This window comes from Vulpes lagopus, chromosome 4 (assembly GCF_018345385.1).
Source record: "Vulpes lagopus strain Blue_001 chromosome 4, ASM1834538v1, whole genome shotgun sequence".
In the NCBI taxonomy this organism is placed as follows: Eukaryota; Metazoa; Chordata; class Mammalia; order Carnivora; family Canidae; genus Vulpes; species Vulpes lagopus.
In genome coordinates, this window is record NC_054827.1 from 131,533,978 (window position 1) to 131,553,369 (window position 19,392).

Consider the following 19,392-nt stretch of genomic DNA (forward strand, 5'->3'; position numbering starts at 1 on the left):
CCAAGAATGTAGGGAAGCCTGAAGGAACAGTCTGGTCCCACTGGGACAGGTGCCACCCCAAAGACTTGCCTGTCTCCTGTTTGTGCCTGGTTCCAAGTCCCCTCCATGTGCCAGTCTTACCTCTATAATGAAAAACCAGGAAACACATGGAAAATGCATTCACAGCCTACAGGGGCAAGCTCTGCACACCTTCACTCCCCTGCCCAAGCCCACTAGGGTGTCCTGATCCTTCAAGGCACCCTCTGCCTCCCTGGGAGAGGACCCAGCTCTGCTTCCCGACTCTGCTACTGACCCACCATGAGGCTTAACTGCATTGGCTCCCCACCCCTGATCCATAGTCTCCTTATCTGTAAAACAGAGGCAGTTGTGCCTCTGCTCCAAGTGTTAATGTGGAGACTGGATGAAACGTTGCATTAGGACCAATAATTAAATCAAGAGTCCCCTCTCCTGCTCTGCTTCTGAGGCCCTGGGGAAGGCTTGTGCAGGTGACAGAGGGAGTATGCCCCTTATGATCAAGTTCCTTCAAGCTGAACGGAGGAGGGGCCCCAGGTTAATCAGTCAGAGTCAGGCTGAGCACCTGCTTGCTTATAAAATATGGTGACATCTGAAAGGGACAAGGAAAGCCTCTCTTTTCAGTTTTTGAGATCAACCTGCAAGCGCTAAATATGAAACAACATTTAATTCTGACAGTATCTTTATACTTGAAGCAGAAATGACTAATCGTCGTGGCAGATCAAATGTTGGCCCCCAAATATATCCAGGCTCTAATCCCTGGCACCCACGAATGTTGCATAAAATGCAAGAGATTGTGGATGTGGCTTAGTTAAAGACCTGAAGATGGGGAGATGCCCCGGACCGCCTGGGTGGGCCCTGCCTGCTGTCACAGGTGTCCTTAGGATGGGGAGGCAGAGGGAGATTTGACAGCAGGTGGAGGCCAAGGGAGCCCTGGAGCAAGATGTGACCCTGCTGGCTCTGCAGGTGGAGGCAGGGGCGGGGAACCAAGGAATGCAACTGTCCCTGCTGGAAAAGACAAGGAAACAGATTCCCCTACAGCCTCTGGAGAGGGCACAGCCCTCCCGACAGCCTTGGCTTTAGACCCGGGATGTTGCTTTAGGGCTTCGGCCTCCAGCACCGTCAGACGATGTACATGCGTTGCTGTAAGGCTCCAAGTCTGCAGTATTTTGTCCTAGCAGCCCTCAGGAGCTAGCACTAGCACGCTCACAAACAGGAAACAGACGATGAGGTGCCGTTGTTCACGGATTAACGACCAGTTAAACAAATACTACTATGCAGTGCTGCAGAGTGCTAGGAAACCTGGAGACCCCCGTCCAGGGCAGCAGGAGATATGGGCGGCTGCCATTACCCCCCTATGTGGGCCACCTGGGTTCAAGTTCCAGCCCCCCGCAATACGGCTGGATGTGTGGGTGACTGTGGAGACATCACTTAACTGTACTGTGCCTTCATTTCCCCATCTGTAAACTGAGGATAACGCTACCACCTGATTTTTGGTATTGTTTTAAGGATCATACATCTGAAAATTTAAACAAACATGTTAAGCAGTGCCTGGAACAGAATAAATACTCAACGAGTGTGTAGCTACTGATAATTTTGTGGCATTCGGGTTGCAGGTGAATATGCATTATTGATAAGGTAATGAGGATGGAAGTGGGTTTTCTTTCTCAAATTTCTAACAACACTGTTTATTATTTTTATAATACTTTTTAAAAAGATTTTAATTTATTTCTTGCAGAGAGAGAGAGCAGGGGCGAGGAGGAGCAGAGGGACAGAGAAACTCAAGCAGACTCTATGCAGAGCATAGAGCCCCACGTGGGGCTCGATCTCACACCCCTGAGATCACAACCTGAGCTGAAACCAAGAGTCAGACATTTAACCGCCTGAGCCACCCAGGCACTCCTATAATAAATACTTTTAAATTTTAATTGTTTTCATCAAAGCAAAGGCCATTGTACACTACCAACCTTTACCATACCCTAGGGAGATGACACCCATGGTGAAATTTACCCATCACGCATCCAAACCCTGCTCAGCTACTAGTGACCCTGGGTCACATCATTCATCTTCTCCACCTCAGCTTCACCTCACACAGGTGGGGTGACCCACCTCCCAATAACAGAGGTCACAGCCCACATTTCCCCACGGGGGGTCCAGGATGCCCCCTCCAGAGTGGCCTCACCCCGGGGCCCCAGCCACAGAGGCCCCCTCCCCTCCATCACTCACGGTATCCCCAGGGCTCTCCTTGCATGGAGGGGTCTCCTATGGTAGAGGTTTCCCAGCATTTCCCCCGGGCCCCAAGGACTTTCTGGTTTTCACTGCCAACCTCTCCGGAGAAAGACTGGAATCCACAACCATGTGTGGGTTACACTGAAGCTCTCTCCAGTGCTGGGGCCCTATCTTTGCTGGTTCTCAACCACCCCCTCCCTCCCCCAGGATTTACGTTATGGGCTGATTTGTGTCCCCTCAAACTCATTATGTTGAAATCCTAACCTCTAGCACCTCAGAATGTGACTATTATTTGGAGGCGGGGCCTTTACAAAGGTAGTTGAGTTAAAGTGAGGTCATCTGGCTGCCTCGGATCCAATCTGAGTGGGGTCCTTATAAGAGGAGGGGATCAGGATGCAGACACACAAAGAGGGAAGACCGTGTGAGGACACCGGGAGAAGATGCCATCCACATGCCACTGAGAGCAGCCTCGGGAGGAACCAATCCTGCCCGTCCTTGACCATCCTGGACTGTGAGCCTCCAGGACCGTGAGATGGTACCTTTCTATTAAGTCCCCAGGCTGTGGTACTTTGCTAGAGCAGCCTGAGCAAACCAACACAACTTAGCCCGTGACTCTGGGTGGGCCAGTGCAGGGTGTAGGATGAGAGAGCCATGAATGAGTGAATGAATGAATGATCACAGAAGTAACAAAACAATTTTTCTGATATGTGAATTTCTTCATGTAAAAAGTTTTACAAAGAGGAAAGAAGATAAAAGCACATGTAAATACATATTTAATGACTTGCCTTTATTAAAATGAAGGAACATACAAGAAGATGGTGAGGTCTCAGATAAATCCAAGACGCTGGGCTACTGAGATGGTGGTAAACCTGTTGGGATGGACCCCAGCCACTACCGTCCTGCATTTCCATGCTGGGTTTCTCCCCTGATACGCACGCAGGGCCCCACCTCACTCTGCTGGCCTTGGTATTAGATAACGGTCAGGAAAGATCACGGGCTTTGAGAAGGACCCGGGTTCACATCCCAACCTCTGGACCACGTTGGCTCCACCAGGAAAACAGAGCCCCGGCTGGGAAGGTCAGCAGTGAGAAACAAGTGCAGAGAGTCTGCTATGAAGATGACGGAAGAGCTAAAAGGCCAGGCAGAGAGGAGAGGCAACCCAGAGATGAGCAACTGCCAGGAGCCACTCCTGCCCCTGCGGATGGAGGGACACACGGGGAGGAGGAGGCGGCAATACTGGGCCCAGGAGTCAGGAGGACAGAGGAGGGACCCAAAAGCATGGCTGGGTCGCTGTGGGATGTCACCCAAAGCAGGAGAGGGGGAAGTACCCTGGCCTCTCCCTTCCCACTCCCTCCAGTCTCCCCCTATGGGGTGGCTGGGCCCCTAGGAAAGCCCGAGCGCAGGAGCCTGGGGAGCCGTGTGGGCTCAGCCCCCTGACACTCGGAACACAGGGTGGGACAGGGAGGAACCAGAGCTGGGGCCGCCCCTGGCGTCCGAGTCCTCAGCCCCAGGAGCCACCCAACACACCGATCTAGCACGATCGGGACCCAGGATTTGTTAAACACACAAGAAGAGGTCCCCACGCCCTACTTACCTGCTCCTCAGCCCAGACTCGGACATCACGTACTTGTCCACGGCAGCCAGCAGCTTCTGCTCCGAGGATTCCAGCTGCTTCCTGAGCGTGCCTGGGTCCACGCCTGGGCTTCGGGCTTCCTGCTCCCCACCGCTGTCTTCTACGTCCTGGAACACCCAGGACGTGTCGATCTTCACATCAACGTTCATGACATCAAACCCATCACTGCTGGGGGCTCTGACAACGTAGCTGAAATTTTTCTCGGTCCGTCCTTTAGCTGTGGGCTCCATCCTGTACGGAGGTCATGGGTCAGGCCTTAATAACGTTAAGTGGATTTGCAACACTGACTTTCTGGAGATTTCGAGATGGCTGCAGGGCCTTCAGATTGTGCCGAATACCCTTGGAGGAGGGCAAGAACAGGTGAATTATTCGTGAGCGGGCCTTGGGTTTCGTTCACACGCGTCATACGATATGAACCAACGCCTCTCGGTTTACAAGCTGGCACGTCAGAACTCACCCAGAGCAAGAAGCCACCGAGGGAAAGTCACCTGGGATTAAATGCATAATGATGCACACAGAAAGGTAAAATGAGATTTCCAGGCAGAGCCATCAGAAATATAAATTCTTGGTGGTGCTGCTCCCTTCCACCTCCTCTATGAAGGAGTGAAACTCTGTGCCTCCTCTCTGGGGACAGCAAACAATTAGGGACTGAGAGCTCACCCGGTGGAGGGGACGCGTGCTAGTGCTGCCCTGGGCAGATCGCCTGAGATCTCGGCCACGTCACCCTAGCTCGTCCAACTGTGCCGTAACCCTAGGACATGGACGTTATCGTACCTATTTTGTAGTTGGTGAGACAGAGGTTCCAGAAGGTGGAGGAGCTTGTCCAGGCCTCACATATAGGAAGGGCCAGAGTCAGGATTCAAACCCAGGTCTAAATCCAAAACTCAGAGAAGTGACAAATGGATGTACCAGGACCCCGACAGGAGAAAACATGTCCTGCTGGGGGTGGGCGGGCGGGGGGAGCCAGGGCCTGCAGGGACGCAGAATGGTGGACTTCAGCTGGCAGAGGCGGGCACAGGAGGCTCCCAGGCTGGGGCAGCCTTGGAGTCCCCGGCCTGCAGAAGTGTCGGGACACATGGAGGGAGTGGCCGGGCCTGTGGGTGCTCGGAGGGGGAAGGAGGAAGGAGAACAGAAGGTGGCTTGGGGCCCTGAGCTCCAGGGCAAAGGCTTTGGCATCTCTCTGTGGCCGGTGGGGTGTGCTGGGAGTTTGGGGGGCAGGGAGGGCCCGGCCAGGCGTTGCTTTGAGGACAGAGGTGACGAGGAGGCCGCTGGCCATGGAGGAGGAGCCACTGTGCTCAGTCTGCTGCAGAGCCGCACAAGGTTAGTAGAAGTTAAAAATACCAGGCTTACCGGCCCCTGTTAAAGCAAGAACTTTAGAAAACTTGTAAGTTCCTTGTCATCTCTTTGAAACACACATATCACTTTTTCAAAGCTAGGTAAACCTTTTGCCAGCTCTCTGACCCAGGGATGTCTTTCCGAAGGGCCATCTGGGAACCATCTTTTGGAATGGAAACATCCAAGGAAAACAGAATCCTGTCTCCCAGACCCTGGGGGACACGAGGGGCCTAGCTTCAGGGGAGTCTGGATCCACACCCCAAAGCCACCCTGTCATAAAAGATGAGAAGAGTTTCATTCTCCTTTGTATAAAAAAATAAAATAAGGGACGCCTGGGTGGCTCAGTGGTAGAGCATCTGACTTCGGCCCAGGGTGTGATCCTGGAGACCTGGGATCGAGTCCAGCATTAGGCTCCCTGCATGGAGCCTGCTTCTCCCTCTACGTACATCTCTGCCTCTGTGTGTCTGTGTGTTTCTCATGAATAAATAAATAAAATCTTGAAAAAATAAATAAATAAGATAAAAATTCAGAGGGAGACAATCCATAAAAGACTCTTAACTCTAGGAAACAAACTGAGGGTCGTCGGAGGGGAGGTGGGTGAGGGGATGGGGTAACCGGGTGATGGACATGAAGGAGGGCAGATGATGGGATGAGCACTGGATGTTATATGCAACTGATGAATCACTAAATTCTACCTCTGAAACTAATAAAAACAAAACCCCAAATTAATGAACACAGAGGGTCACCCAATGGCTGGTGCTGTTGAGTCCTCTTATTGGAGAACTGATTACTATTATCCTGAGGACATGTACAGAGTGGATTGTATCTGCTTGGCTGAAAAGGAGTGAGATTTCTTTCTGTCTCGGCAAATCTCTGAGCAGAGCACCTGTGATGCACATCACGTTCTGGTTTGATGCTCATTCAAGAATTAACACACTTTCTTTCTTGTTTACCTCTATGGAGGGGTTTTCCAGGTTGGGACAAGATTTTGTTTTTAATTATATTGCTCTAGCAGTGGCCAGCATGTTGGGGTGACCCACAGGGCTTGCAACAGACTCAGAGTGGCCAGAGGCAGCGGGGTGAGGTGTTGGCTGAAAGGGGATATAGTGGGGCAACCTGGACCTCAGGCTCCAGGGCCACACTGCCTGGGGTTGAATCTCATCTCTATTCTCAGATAGAATTCTGGGCCTATTACTTAACTGCTGGGCGTAGTCTTGGGGGGTAGGGTGGGGTAGGGCATCGTTTGGGGTCTGCAGAAGCCCTGCAGAGCTCTCAGACAACCTCAGGGAGGAGCACCCCAAATTGGCAGGCCTCTAGCAGGTTCTGGTTAAATGTGAGAAAACAGGCAAAAACAAACATGTCATTGTTTGTACTGGGACCATCACAGCAGGATTCCACGGGTCACCAACTGGCTACGGAAGGTGAGGGAAAAGCAGGAGCCAGAGACCTTGAGACTCTCAGCCACAGGACGGAAGGATGGGGAAGAAAGGGGGGAGAAGTGGCCAGTGGGAGGAAGGATAATCAGTTTGCTCAGATAGGTGTTGAGCTCATGCTAAAGCACAGCGTGCATCTCTCCAAGGTAACCCTGACATGGGGCAGGTGTACACGCCCAGGGCACCTGCACCTGCAGCTAGCTCCTTGCACAGGGTCTCAAACAGTGCTGGGTGCATCAGTAAACCTCGGGCCTTTCTGATGAGCTAACGCCAGCAGCATCAGCACAGCACAAGCTGTGCATTTCACAGCTTTTGCATTTCACAGAAGTCCAGGTTGGGGATGCCTGGATGGCTCAGTGGTTGAGCATCTGCCTTCAGCTCTGGTCATGATCCCAGGGTCCTGGGATCGAGTCCTGCATCGGGCTCCCTGCAATGGAGCCTGCTTCTCCCTCTGCCTGTGTCTCTGCCTCTCTCTGTGTGTCTCTCATGAATAAATAAATAATCTTAAAAAGAAGAAGAAGTAGTAGTCCATCTCAGGACACATAGCAGAGGGAGACAAAGTGAAGTAGGGCTGGCAGTCAAGTCCTCACGCTGCAGACAGACTCGCTCATCCTGACTTGCCTGGGACTTGTCCCATCTTAAAACTGGAAATCCCACATCCCAGACAAATGAGGATGGTTTGTCACCCGGCATGGCTGGCCTCCTGGCCCACAACGCCACCAGAACAGCAGCAACAGGACACACGCGTGACCCCTGGACTTCTCTGCCCAGCTCCTCAGGGGTTGTCACTGGCCACAGAGGAGCCAGGAATTAGGGTGAGGGCTTGTGTCACGTGCCAGAAACTTGACAGGGCTCTCCCTTCATCCTCCCAGCAGATCTGTGAGGAGGGTGGTGGTAAAGGGTGGACCCAACCCTTCTCCTTCCTGCCTGAGACACTGACCTGAGGTTCAGCTGTTCTTGTAGCTCTGCTGCCCTGGGAACCGCACCACGTGGAACCTCGGCTGTGCTACTAGGCCACAACACCCACAACAACTGTGAGGGGTATACACCCTCTCCTGGGAGCGGAGGGCTGTGGATGAAGTCCAGGGATGCGTCCAGTAGGCCACCAGGGTTGTGTGGTCCCCTGAGTACAATGGCTCTTGGAACCAGCCTGTCCCTGGCAGGGACTTTGGGAGCAATGCCCAGGACTTTCACAGATACTGGAGACTTTGGGTTTCTGAGCCAGGGCCACTCCCATACCTGCTGTGTGGGTCTCATTCCCTTGCACCTGAGCTGTCTCAGAGAATGGGCTCCTGGTCCCCCATGGGTTGGATGGTCTCCTTTGCCGACAAGTCCCACCGAGGGAGCCGTGGCTGCTGTCCACTCCATATCCTGCCAGTACCCGGGAGTCCTGCAGGTCTAACTGCCTAGTTATGCCCAAGGAGACGCGAAGTGAGGTGTTGCATGGGAAACATCACCCCCATCCCACTGAGAAGAAATCAAGGTTCAGAGCAGCAAGTCCTTGGCCAGTGTCCGTTGCAAGAGAGGGGCCAGGCTGGGAGCAGACCCACATGGGCCTGACTTCAGAGCCAACACTATTCCTGTCCTTTTGTCTGAGTGGGAGAGCTGAGCAAACAGAAGGACAGGCCCAGGAGGGCCTGAGGGCCACACTCCTGGATGCTCCTGCAACGGGGAGACAATAGACACTCGGTGTCACAGAAATGCTTCCCAGAGACCTGTGTGCACCCGCCGGACTTCTGTCTCTTGGGTTAGCAAAGCAATGGCTCTGTGCCTGCTTGGGCCCCGGGGAAAGCCGACGGGCGTTCATGTGCACTCCCTGCGTGGTTGCACACTCCCATCCCCACCCGGATGCCCAAATGCCTGTCTTCAAACAAAGACATCAATTCCTTCACATTTGGATACCAAATGATGGCAAGTCGGAGGGGCTGGTGTGGCAGGTGCTTTGGGTTTATATTTCAAAACAGAATGGTCACTTCCCAGCTGTCTTGGTGTGCGTTTGCGAAGACCCCCCACCCAGTTCTTCGGTTTGGCTTGGGCGCCCCTCTCCAGCTGGCTGGGGCTCCTCTCTGCACCCACCGCAACCTCCTTCTCCATCCTTGGCTTTGCCCTTCTGAGAACATTCAGCTCCTCTGCTGGGCTCCTCCTCCACAGGTCCCCTCAGCAGCCTGAGTCTCAGTCACTTGTTTTCTCCAAAGGTTCTTCTTACTAGAAATCCCAGGATTGTTCTCCCCGTCCAGCAAACGCAGAGCAGCAGGCCTTCCCGTCCATGGCATCAGCCTGTCCCTCTTCTAGGGTGGTAGTCCTCTCCTTCACATCCACCACCTTTGGTTTCACTTTATCCATCCTAATTCCACATGTCTTCTTCTAGAAGTTTAGTGGAGAAAGGTCACGTGGGCAGGGGCTTCTTCTGGAGACGCTCACTCGCCGACCCCACTCACCCTAGAATAAGAACAGCAGCTACATCCCAAAGTCACTTCCTTCTTAAGGGCTCCTTCCGGGGTGGACTCTCACCAGCTCCTGCCTGCCCCCTCCTTGACTGCCCTACTCTGTCTTCTAGGAGGTCCCATTCAGGGGCCAGTCTCCCAGATGTCAGGAAGGGCTCCCTCCTCTACAACTGTGAGAGAGCGGCCCTGGTGTCAGAGCGTTGCAGAGGGAGGCTCGCTCCCCACGGATGCTCCACAGAACCCTCCACCTTCCAGCATTTTCCCTTGGTAGTGCCTTGCAAATTACAGCCAAGATGCAAGACAGCCCAGGAATGGTGTAATCGGGGACCATGTCCACCTTCTCAGTCCTCATTCAACATGACCCAGGGACAGTCATGCTCTGGGACTTCCACTGTGTCACACCCACCAGAGTGATGGAGATGTGGCTTCTTTCACGGAAATCTGAGGTCCTTGGATCTGCCCTCCACAGTGGGTGAGTCGTCAGCTCCTCATCAGAGTTCTGCTCTCTCGCTCTTTCTCCCTGGTTGCCACCTGCCGAATCAGCTGCACAGGGATCTGAAGGGTTTTGTTGACCGGGGCTTGACTTGGGTTCAGATCACAGGGACATTTGCGAGTCACTCCAGCTGACAGATTCTGGGATACACGGAGCACAGTTCATGGAGACATATGTACAGAGGTCTGCCCAGCCGGACACACCACCGTGGCCAGGGGAGGCATGCAGTGCAGGGACGAGGATTCTGGCCTGGCCCCTGGCAGCACAGTGGCTCTCCAGTGACTCAGTTTCTAGTAATTGCACTTAGTTTCCTGGTGTTCAGGTCTCTGCCCCTGGGGCTGTGAGGCCAGAGTGGGGACTCCGATGGGCCCCGAGCTTGACAGGTCCCCCACCATCTCTGGGGTTCCTGCAGCTCGGCCCAGCCAGGACCCAGCCAGAGACCCAAAAGTCCTCCTTATCAAGGACATGTGAATTCCGTTTTCAATCTCTGGCTTGAAGTAGCTTGTTTTGCTGTTGGGTTTTGGTTTGAGTGGGGTTGGGGTTGTCGTAGGGATTCAATTTATTCCGTAAGCTCTTTTTCTATCCTGTGAGATTATAAAATAATGTGAAATGCTGTAAGAATCAAGGGTTAAAGTGGTCGGAGAGGCCCCTGGCTTACCTGCCCCACCTACCCCCCACGGCTGTCCCAAACTCTCCAACTGAGCCCACTGAGGGACCTTCCCCGACAATGTAGGGTAAGAGAAAACAGGACTCAGATGGCCTGTCCTCCAGTACCTACCCCGACCCCCCGTGGCTACCCCCACTCCCCATCTGATCAGACCTGGGATCATTCCTTTACTCACTACACAAACACTGCTCTGCTCCGCTAATACTCATTTGGACCACGTGCCAGGCACTGCCCCCAGCCTTAAGACACAGAAAATACAAGCAAAGCCCTTGCATTCAGGGGCCAGGCTCAGGGCTTCCATGAGGACACAAGGGAGGGAAAGAACCATCAGCAGAGCTCGGCCTGGGGGTCAGGACAGCTAGGCACCCCCTGAGCTCACAGGGCTCTCAGCCAGTGCTGGATTCAGGGGCAGAACTGTAGCTCCTAGGGGCCCTGGCAGACCGTCCCCCTCCCAACCCAGACTCAAGGTGGGTGCTCGGAGCAAAGAGAGTGGGGAGGGACAGGATGCCCAAGCAGGAACTCGGGTGAGATCTGGGTCCTAGAGGTGCAAAGGGCCGAGCAGGACCAGCTGTCCCGGGTGGCTTCTGTCCAAGGTCCCTGAACACAGCACAGGCATCAAAATCAGGCACAGGTTCAGGTCTGGGGGTGGGTGGGGCGCAGGGTGCTGGCGGCTCTTCACTCAGGCTTTCTGGGTATCTTATATGCAGGTCATGGGCTTGCATGTCAGCCTCCTGCTTCTGAAGACCCCGGACCCCAGAAACTGCTCTGGTCCACAGGCAGTAGAAAGCACCAGAAACTAACGCCAAAATTGAAAGAAACTTTGGAAAAAACTACACACACACCCACTTTTGAAGAAGAACCACAGCAGGGTGGCAACCAGGTCCCCACTGCCCCTTCTTCTTCCCAAAGAGCTCCCCCAACCTACCTCCCTGGGGTGGGACTGGCCAGCGACCCCTGGTCGTCCCCATCCCCACCCTCGACCCAGGGAGCCACGAGGCTGAGTGACCTGCCACAGGCCACCTTCTACGGAGCCTCCTCACTCAAGGAATGTTATGGCCAGAAATGGGAGAAATTGTCCTTTTCAGACAACCATCATTTTTATCTGTGAAATCAAAAGGATACCAACCCGAGTTCTTTGCTCACTGAAGTCATCAAGGCCACAGAATGAATGCTAGTGAGAAAAACAAAAAAAGGAACAAAAACTATAAAATAAGACCAAAAGAAAATGGGGGGGGGGGAGAAAAGAAAAGAAAAGAAAAAAAAGAAAAAAAAAGAAAAGAAGATGTAAGATATGTAGTATGGGATTCAGTGACACATTTCACAAGAACTACTGTACCTGGTTCAGTGTCAGAAGGAGGGCCGGAAAGTGAGCAGACCTGGGCAGCGGACCTCACGGGGAGCCCACCCTCAGGAACTCCTCTGTACCCACCAACTGCTCTCCCCAAACCCCTGGCTTGATTCAGACAAACCAGGATGTTTTTGCTGCTGAGGTGTGGCTTTCCTGTAGACCTTGGTAGGACACATTACAGAGGAAGGACCCTCCGATGGTTGCAACCTGGGGTTCCCACCAAAGCCCAGGCATGGTGTGTGGACAGGGACCAGGTGGGGTCCCCCCAGGCCACAGATGCCCCAGAGCCACCTGCCCAGGAGCAGAAGCCCTCCCCCAGCACCATCCCTGCCAGGGCCCTCTCTCCCAAGAGACCATTATTTAAAATCTTTGGTGTCATTCAATTGTCTGCTTTAAAAAGAAAAAAAAAAAAATAGGGAGAAAAAAAAAGGCCTTAAAAGGAAGGAAAACTTATACAGCTTAGTTTGAAAGTAGACTTCTCTTTCTGAACTGAATTCACAACTTGCTTTGCTCCACAAGAATTATTGCTCATCAGTAGAACCTCTCGGAGCATCATCTGGGGCTTTTGAAAGTCATTCTTTCCCCCCTTCACCTCCAAAATGAGGTAATAACTCCCCTAATGTATTGATTGAAAAATTAAAATCCAAACAGACAACCACCAACTTTTATACAAGTTTTAAAATCACTGGAGGTTAGAGCCAGACGGCGCCTATGTGGAGTCATCCAGAGCTCTCATTTCTCACAGGGAGAAACTGAGGCCCAGGTGGGGGGCGGGGACTTGCCAAGAGCACCTGGTGGGGAGTAGCAAGGAAGGGGTCCTGGCCACTGACATGAGCCACAGGTAATGTGGCTGCAGCCCCTTCCCACTAGTGGCCGCAGGGAAACGATGCTGATTCGAGTGCATCTGTCGTTTCTTGTCCTACTGGCCCGACCAGGAGTCCACCTGCTGTTTGCCAGCCTCGGCCACTCCTTTGGGACAAAAGGAGCCAGGCCAACCCACACATGCTTGCTTTGAGGAAAGAGTCAAACAGAGGGAGAGAGGGGCTTCACACGTAGCCCAGTATGCTTCCTCACTAAAATGCCGCCGGCCTTATTTCCTGTGGGTGCCTTCCCACCTTTAAAAACCTTAAATCAGCAAGACCACTATGGCGTGTTTTGAGTCTCTTTGCTGCCCTTTCTTGCTCTGAGACCCACTGTGCCAACTCAGGCCCTAAAACCCAGTTGGGGGTCTAAGAAGCAGAACCAGCCTGGTGGTCCATGGACCTCTTCTGGGCCAGGGGTTCAGAACGTCACACCCCGACGCTCATGGAATCCTCACAACCATCCCAGAAGAGGGGAGAGATGCGAGCCCCCAGGCCCAGGCAGAGGGGTAAATCCCCCAGGGTCCCAGGGCCCCCCTGGAGCAAAACCCAGACACACCTGCCTGCAAAGTCAGGTTATCCCTGGAGACTCTTGGATGGAATTATACTTGGGATTCCTTCGGGACCTCAAAATAACCCCATAAGGTTGCAGGGTGGGCATCTGGCAGACAGAGACACTAGAAATCTGCTTAAACCAGAATCCCCCAGGGGTTCCCAGGTTCTCTGGCATGAGAACCGGCCCCAATGTCTGGGCGAAGCCTATGGCCGTGACCCTCTGCTGCCCCTGGGGGGACATGCCGGTTGTGCGGCCAGAGGCAAGGAGACTCTACATGGAGAAGGGATGATGCGGGAGGGTGACTCCTGCTTCCTCTCATCCTCTTGGGAGACAAAGCAGAAGAAGCTTCTAAATTGGCATCATCTGAAGAGCTGCCTGTCTCTTTGGGCCACTGTGTCTGATCCCCTCCAGGCCGGGGAGGGGCTGTTTCCCCATTTTTAGATATCTGCCCTGAGATCTGCCCTCTGGGGACTTCTGTGACTCTGGCCCGACTTTGTGGAGGTGGGGGGAGGGGAGGAGTTGGCTTCCTCTCTCCCAAGACCCGTCTCAGGCAACTGAAACCCACAGATGCCCTTTCTTCCTCTTCCTCTTCCTCCTCCTGGGGTGACCAAGGTTCAGGCAGGGATCCCCTCCTGGGTCACACTGTCCCCGCCGACCCCCGGCCAGGGCTGGAGCCTTCGTGTGGCTCCCACTGTGAGCTTACCCCTGTGACACAGAATGTGCAATTACAGGTTTTACTCTACTCGTCTATACTCGTTTGGCAAACACGTGAAGTGCCCTATTCCATGGTGGGAACTGTCTTGGATACATTGATGCTGGTCCCTGAGCTCAAGGACTCCATGGTCACAGGGTGAATGCGCAGCAGGGGGGCAGGGCCCGACAGAGATGCCACACGCGTGGTTCTGAGTGGCACTCGTTTGTCTGCCTGGACCAAGGAGACGTTCCGGAGGGGCTGAGTGGGTGGCTGCGGCACCCAGGAGACCAGCTACCCCTTCCCAGCTACAGGATCAGGGTCCAGTGTCTGAATCTATCTCAGGCCCAGCCTCTCCACCCATAAAGTGATACTAACACAAAGAGACAAACGGGCCAGGTGTCAGCATGTGGCAGGCCAACCTTGCTTCCCACTGGGAGAGGAGAAAGACGCCCAAGAACACGTAACTGGTTTTGGCACAGAGCGCAGAGGAGTCATCTAAGATGAAGAGGTCCAGGGGACCAACCAAGGTCCTTGCTGGTGACATCACCAACCTAGTAGGCCCAACCTCACTTATCATTCCAGAGAGGGTCACCTTGTCCTTCCTAGGTCAGGTTTAGAGGAAGGTCTTCGGTGGAAAAAAATAAAGGCACCCCACCCCCATTTCACACACACACAAAGTGGGCCCCAAACTGAACTTTTCTTCCCTGGAAAAGCATTGGAAGGAGCTACTTATTGCATAGATGTGCCCACCTTGGGGGGACGGGGCAGAGAAGGGCGGCGGGAGGCAGAGCCTGTTCTCGCACTACAGAAATGGCAGTGCAGAAGGAAACAGCCCCGTGATGACCGGTCACAGAAAGAAGCCCCAGGGGCGGGGCACCCCACCTACCTTTTCTTCAAGCTCCTTCAGATGTCTCTTCTGGATCTCCAGCTTAGCCTCCAATTCTCGGATTCTCTGAAACACATGACCTCTTGCATCAGAAAAGGTAAAACCTCCAGGTTCAAAACTTCTTTACGCTTTATCGTGGTGTAGCATACAAGCAGGGAAGCATGCGAGTACGAGCGGGCAGCGTGCCTGGCTTTGTGCGTGTGCAGGGCTGTACCCCCACCGCCCGAATCCAGATAGAGGACCAGCACCGGGAGGCTCCTTGGGCCCCCGACCTCTGCCACTGAAGGCCGGTTTTGCCTGTTCTTGTGGTGCATGGACATGGAATCACGGTGTGGACTCTTGAGACAGGATCTCTTTAAAACAGAAGCATCGCGCCTGGACCAAGATACAGAGGCGCCCGGTGCAGGCTAGTGAAGATCATGGGTTTGAAGTGGCACCAGGAGATGCACTTGTGCAAGACCCACCTAGCTGGACCCGGGGAGCTGGGGCAGAGGAAGTGAGTCTGGGCAGTGCCTCCGCTGCCACATGCACCCCAGCCCCTTAGAAGCCCAATAAGCACAGGTGCTAGGATGGCCAAGCGTCCTGGTTTGCTCATGACATTTCTGGTTTTGCAACTGAAAGTCAGAGATCCCAGGAGACTTCCCCCCACCCCCTGCCCGCCCCTGCCGAGTCCTGGGAACCAGGAACAGCTGGTCACCCTGCCTGATGCCTCCTGGGGTGCTCACCCTCCCTCCGTGGTTTACCAGCCCATTCCTTCCAGCTCCACGCAGTGTCTCACCCAGGGGGACACTTTCACAGATTGTCACATGCCCAAGGGTCACCCCTCAGAGTGCTGACCGCTGCTCAGCCGGCTGCAGCCTTGCCAGGCCTGAATGTAGAGGGAGAGCTCACTCTTGGCGAGGGTGCTCAGGCTGCAGGGCGGTGATCCAGGGCAGGCCGCATTAGCACGTGGACCCTTAGGCTGGAGAAGCCTTTTGTGCATTCTGTAGGACAGTGTTCTCGTATCCGGGTCAGTGTCACTTGGGCTTGCAGATCACTGGGCCCCCCACTAGAGTTTTTGACTTGGTTTTGGGGGCTTGGGCCTGAGCAGTTGCACTTCCAGCAAGTTCCTGAGTGACGCAGTGGCTGCTTGTCTTGGGACTTTGAGAACCACCTCTATGGACACCCTCACCCGTTTAACAAATATGGGTCAATATGCCTGGGACCCTAAGGGTTTTGTGGTCCAGCCAAGTTTCAGACAAAAGCATTTACACGGGAACCCAGATGGTGCCCTGGGTGAATACAAACACAGAGAAAATCAAGCAGGAGTAGGGATGGGGGCGGGATGCTGTTTTACGTGGGTGCTCCGGGCAGGTGGCGCTGGACCCCAGAGGGGAAAAAGGTGGGGCATCGAGCCAAGGGCTGGGGAGCCAGAGGAGTCAGAGCCCAGCCCAGCACCCACAGTGCTTTGCCAGACTCAGGATGGGGAAGGGAATTCCAAGCAGGGGAACAGAGTATGCGGAGACGCAGGGATGGGGGGAACGGGGGCAGAGCTCAGAGGGCCTGGAATGTCCTGATGAGGAGCTCGCAGATTTGGGGGTGTCATGGGGAGCCTGTGAAGGGTTTTAAGCAGGGAAATGATGAGGAGTTTGGTTTTGGAAAGATCACACTGGCAGAAACAGAACAGATTGGCACGGAGGACACAAGGAAAATACTTATCCTCAGATGTGAGGTGTTGGGCAAGTGATTCAGCCCATCCGGGCCCTGGTTTCCTTGTCTGTGGATTGTGGGTAATCGTGTTGCCCACATCTGAGGATCTAACAGGTGAGTCTGCACGAAGGGCTCAGAGCAGAGTCGGCATAGAGCGTGCACCCTATAAAGGATCAGGAGCCCCTACCTCTCTAATTCTCTTCCACTTGAGGGAAGCTGTGCGTACCTCAGTGAGGCTGTGATCATCCCCCAAGGCCCCCCTTGTAAGGTGAGGAGGCAGAAAGCACCCGAGAATGAGCACAGAACTCGGCTGGACCCTGGGCTGGGTTTCCAGCTGGTGAGTGCTGGGGAGTCACATAATCGCTTATACCTGAACCCTTCTTCTGTAACATCTGCACAGGGACCCCATGCTCCGAGGTGAAATGGGGGCCCTGGGGATGCAGGGGGGAGGCTCTTGTACACTACAGGGTCACGTGGAGGGGAGGGTGATGCTTTACAGCCTTCAGAGGACTTGTGAGAATTCCCCAGGAACAAGACAGAGCTTCTACCTGGGGGAAGGGGGGGAGCCCAGTTCCATAGGGCTGGGGGGCAGGCGGCTCTCCAGGCTGCATCTACATGGAAGCTGTAGGACAGAGGAGCCAGTCCCAGGCAGGTTGGGTCAGGGCAGGGAGGGGACACGGTAACCAGGGCCAGACCACACACAGCCTTGGATTCTATTCCAAGGGTGAAGGGATGACTGGAGGGTTTCAAGTAGGGAATGGCTCCTTTCTGCTTTTCAAGGGCGGGGGGGCAGCGTCCCCTCCCCAGCAGAGCTCGCCCAGGTCCCCGGCTGCCCACTGTCACGTCTCCCTGTTGATCATGGCCAGGTGTGACTCCACAAGGTTCTCCCCTCTCCACGTTCTTGAACAGGGCCTGGCACCCGACACCTGCCCGCTCAGCACGTGTGCATGAGTGCCTGGCAGGGATTATTGTGACAAAGTGACAGAATAGAGAGTAAAGGTCGTGCCTGGTGGGAAAGTCAAGGGGCCAAATATTAACTCACGTGTGTTCAGGGCTTACTTTGTGGCAGGTGCCCTCCCAGCATTTTATATAAATTCTCCACCAACTCCAGATGGAGATGCGGCTATGACTGACCCCATTCTACAGGTCAGGAAACTGAGGCTCGGGATACACTATAAGTCAGGGCGAGATTCGAATCCAAACTTACCTGACCCAAAAACCTGTGTCCCTAATGCCACCCCATAGCTTTCCGTCTATAACCAAAATGCTGCTTTTTATGGTCCCGGAAGGGAAAAAAAAATCACTGTGATGTGTGTTTGACATTCTTGGGTCCTTGAGCTTCTATTCCCGTTGAAGGGGGGAAATGTGGTTGTTTTTTTTTTTCAATATCCCTTTTTTAAATGCCAAATTTCTGAGGATTCTATCGAATGAGAACAGAAGAGATGATTGCAAAGGGCAAAGAGGAAACCTCAGGGAATTAATCCAATGTGGAGGCCGGGACACTGGCTGTGAACTCAGCTGGCCACGATGGGAAGAGCCACTGCTTCCTGGGCGGCTGGCTGGCTGTTCCTCAGCTCTTGTGGCCTCTGTGCCTCTGTCTCCCCATCTCCTAAACCAGGTCGAAGACTTAATTAAATAGTTGAGGGCTTTACAAACCGTGGCATAATCTACTAGCTGGTGTTTGAATGATGCCCGTGACAACTACTGTGTCAGGTTCTTAAAAATCCTATATTCAGGAGGATCCCTGGGTGGCTCAGCGGTTTGGCGCCTGCTTTTGGCCCAGGGTGCGATCCTGAAGTCTCAGGATCGAGTCCCACATCAGGCTCCTGGCATGGAGCCTGCTTCTCCTTCCTCCTGTGTCTCTGCCTCTCTCTCTGTGTCTATCATAAATAAATAAAAAATAAATCTTAAAAAAAATCCTATATTCAGCGGCTACTACTTTTGAAAATTACAGCTTACAGACAAGCGCAGTCAACCCATTACTGCCATAGGGCCTTTGTACTTGCTGCTTTTTGCGCAGACCCCAACGATTCACCCCCTCACATCATTTCACGCCCTCTTACCCTTTCTGACATCCGAGGTGCTTATATGTGTTGTGAGTCTCCTCACTGGCTTCTAAGACCCTGCTCTCCCGGAAAGCAGGGACTTGGCTCACTGCCCCAGCTCCAGGGGCCAGACCGGTGCCTGGCACATGAGAGGTACTCGACTGGTAATAACCATCTAAGGAAAGCAGGAAGCCACAAAACCTCGCTTTTGCCAACACATGGTTGTTTCTGGGCTTGCGGGCAGGAAACTCTCCCCTCTGCCTGGGCATCAAACCCAAATGACCAACTCCAGAAAATCCTGTTACAGGGAACAGATGTGCTCTGAAGTCTGAGTGTCCTCTACATTTTTGTAAATCTCAGAGCCCCGAGATGCCAACTGGGGCTCCCACGCCTGCTGCTGTCACACGTGTGGCGCTCGGCAGGGACCGGGAGCAGCCAGCAGCGAGCGCCGTGGTGTCCAGATAACCCTGTGCCACGTTGGGAGAGTCTGGCCAAGCACTTCCACCTGCAGGGGGCATGGGACCCTCGAGGCACAGCCCGGAGGTGGAGCTGCTCCACACCGCCCAGAGTACAGATGAAGAAGCACCGAGTCCAGAGCAAGGAGGCATGGGGGGGGCCCGTCCTCAGAATTCTTTGGCACGGTGCGACAGAGGAGAGGCTCATCTGGTCTGAGTCAGGGCAACGGGGTGAGGGAAGGAGGGCAAGGAGGAATGAGAGCTCATTCCCTTCCAGAACCAAAAAGGCAAGGAGACCCTGCTGTGGAGAACAATCTCCACCCGCCCTCCCCCCCCCATCCTTCCCTTTCCCTTCTCCCCCCGCACCCCCCTGGCTATTTGAGGGCACAGACAGGAGACCGTCTGCAAGCCAGGAAGAGCCCTCCCCAGCAACCAGATCCCAGATCGGCCAGTCCCTTGCTCTTGGGCTTCCAGCCACTAGAGCCGTGACCCACAGATGTCTGTTGTTGAAACCCCCAAATGTGGCATTTTGTTACGGTGCCTGAGCAGATGGAGACAGGCCCTTCCTGCCCTCTGGAACCCACAGCCACGAATCTCCATTTACAACTCCCCA

At 54.0% G+C, this 19,392-nt stretch overlaps 2 protein-coding genes across 2 annotated transcripts in view; both read right to left on the reverse strand.

Annotated features, from left to right (window-relative positions):
* The window catches only part of C4H4orf50 (chromosome 4 C4orf50 homolog), a 49,874-nt gene extending 45,770 nt beyond the window's left edge, over window positions 1-4,104 (reverse strand). Inside the window, exon 1 of the mRNA XM_041751140.1 lies at window positions 3,836-4,104. Within this exon, the coding sequence (XP_041607074.1) occupies window positions 3,836-4,104 (269 nt within the window). The remainder of the gene's footprint in view (window positions 1-3,835) is intronic.
* A 5,239-nt stretch (window positions 4,105-9,343) lies between these two features.
* Window positions 9,344-19,392, reverse strand: part of JAKMIP1 (janus kinase and microtubule interacting protein 1) — a 140,819-nt gene continuing 130,770 nt past the window's right edge. Inside the window, exons 22-24 of the mRNA XM_041751151.1 lie at window positions 14,591-14,656; window positions 11,373-11,417; window positions 9,344-10,163 (exon numbers count right to left, since the gene is read on the reverse strand). Coding sequence (XP_041607085.1) covers window positions 10,134-10,163; window positions 11,373-11,417; window positions 14,591-14,656 — 141 coding nt within the window. The 3' untranslated portion in view covers window positions 9,344-10,133. The remainder of the gene's footprint in view (window positions 10,164-11,372; window positions 11,418-14,590; window positions 14,657-19,392) is intronic.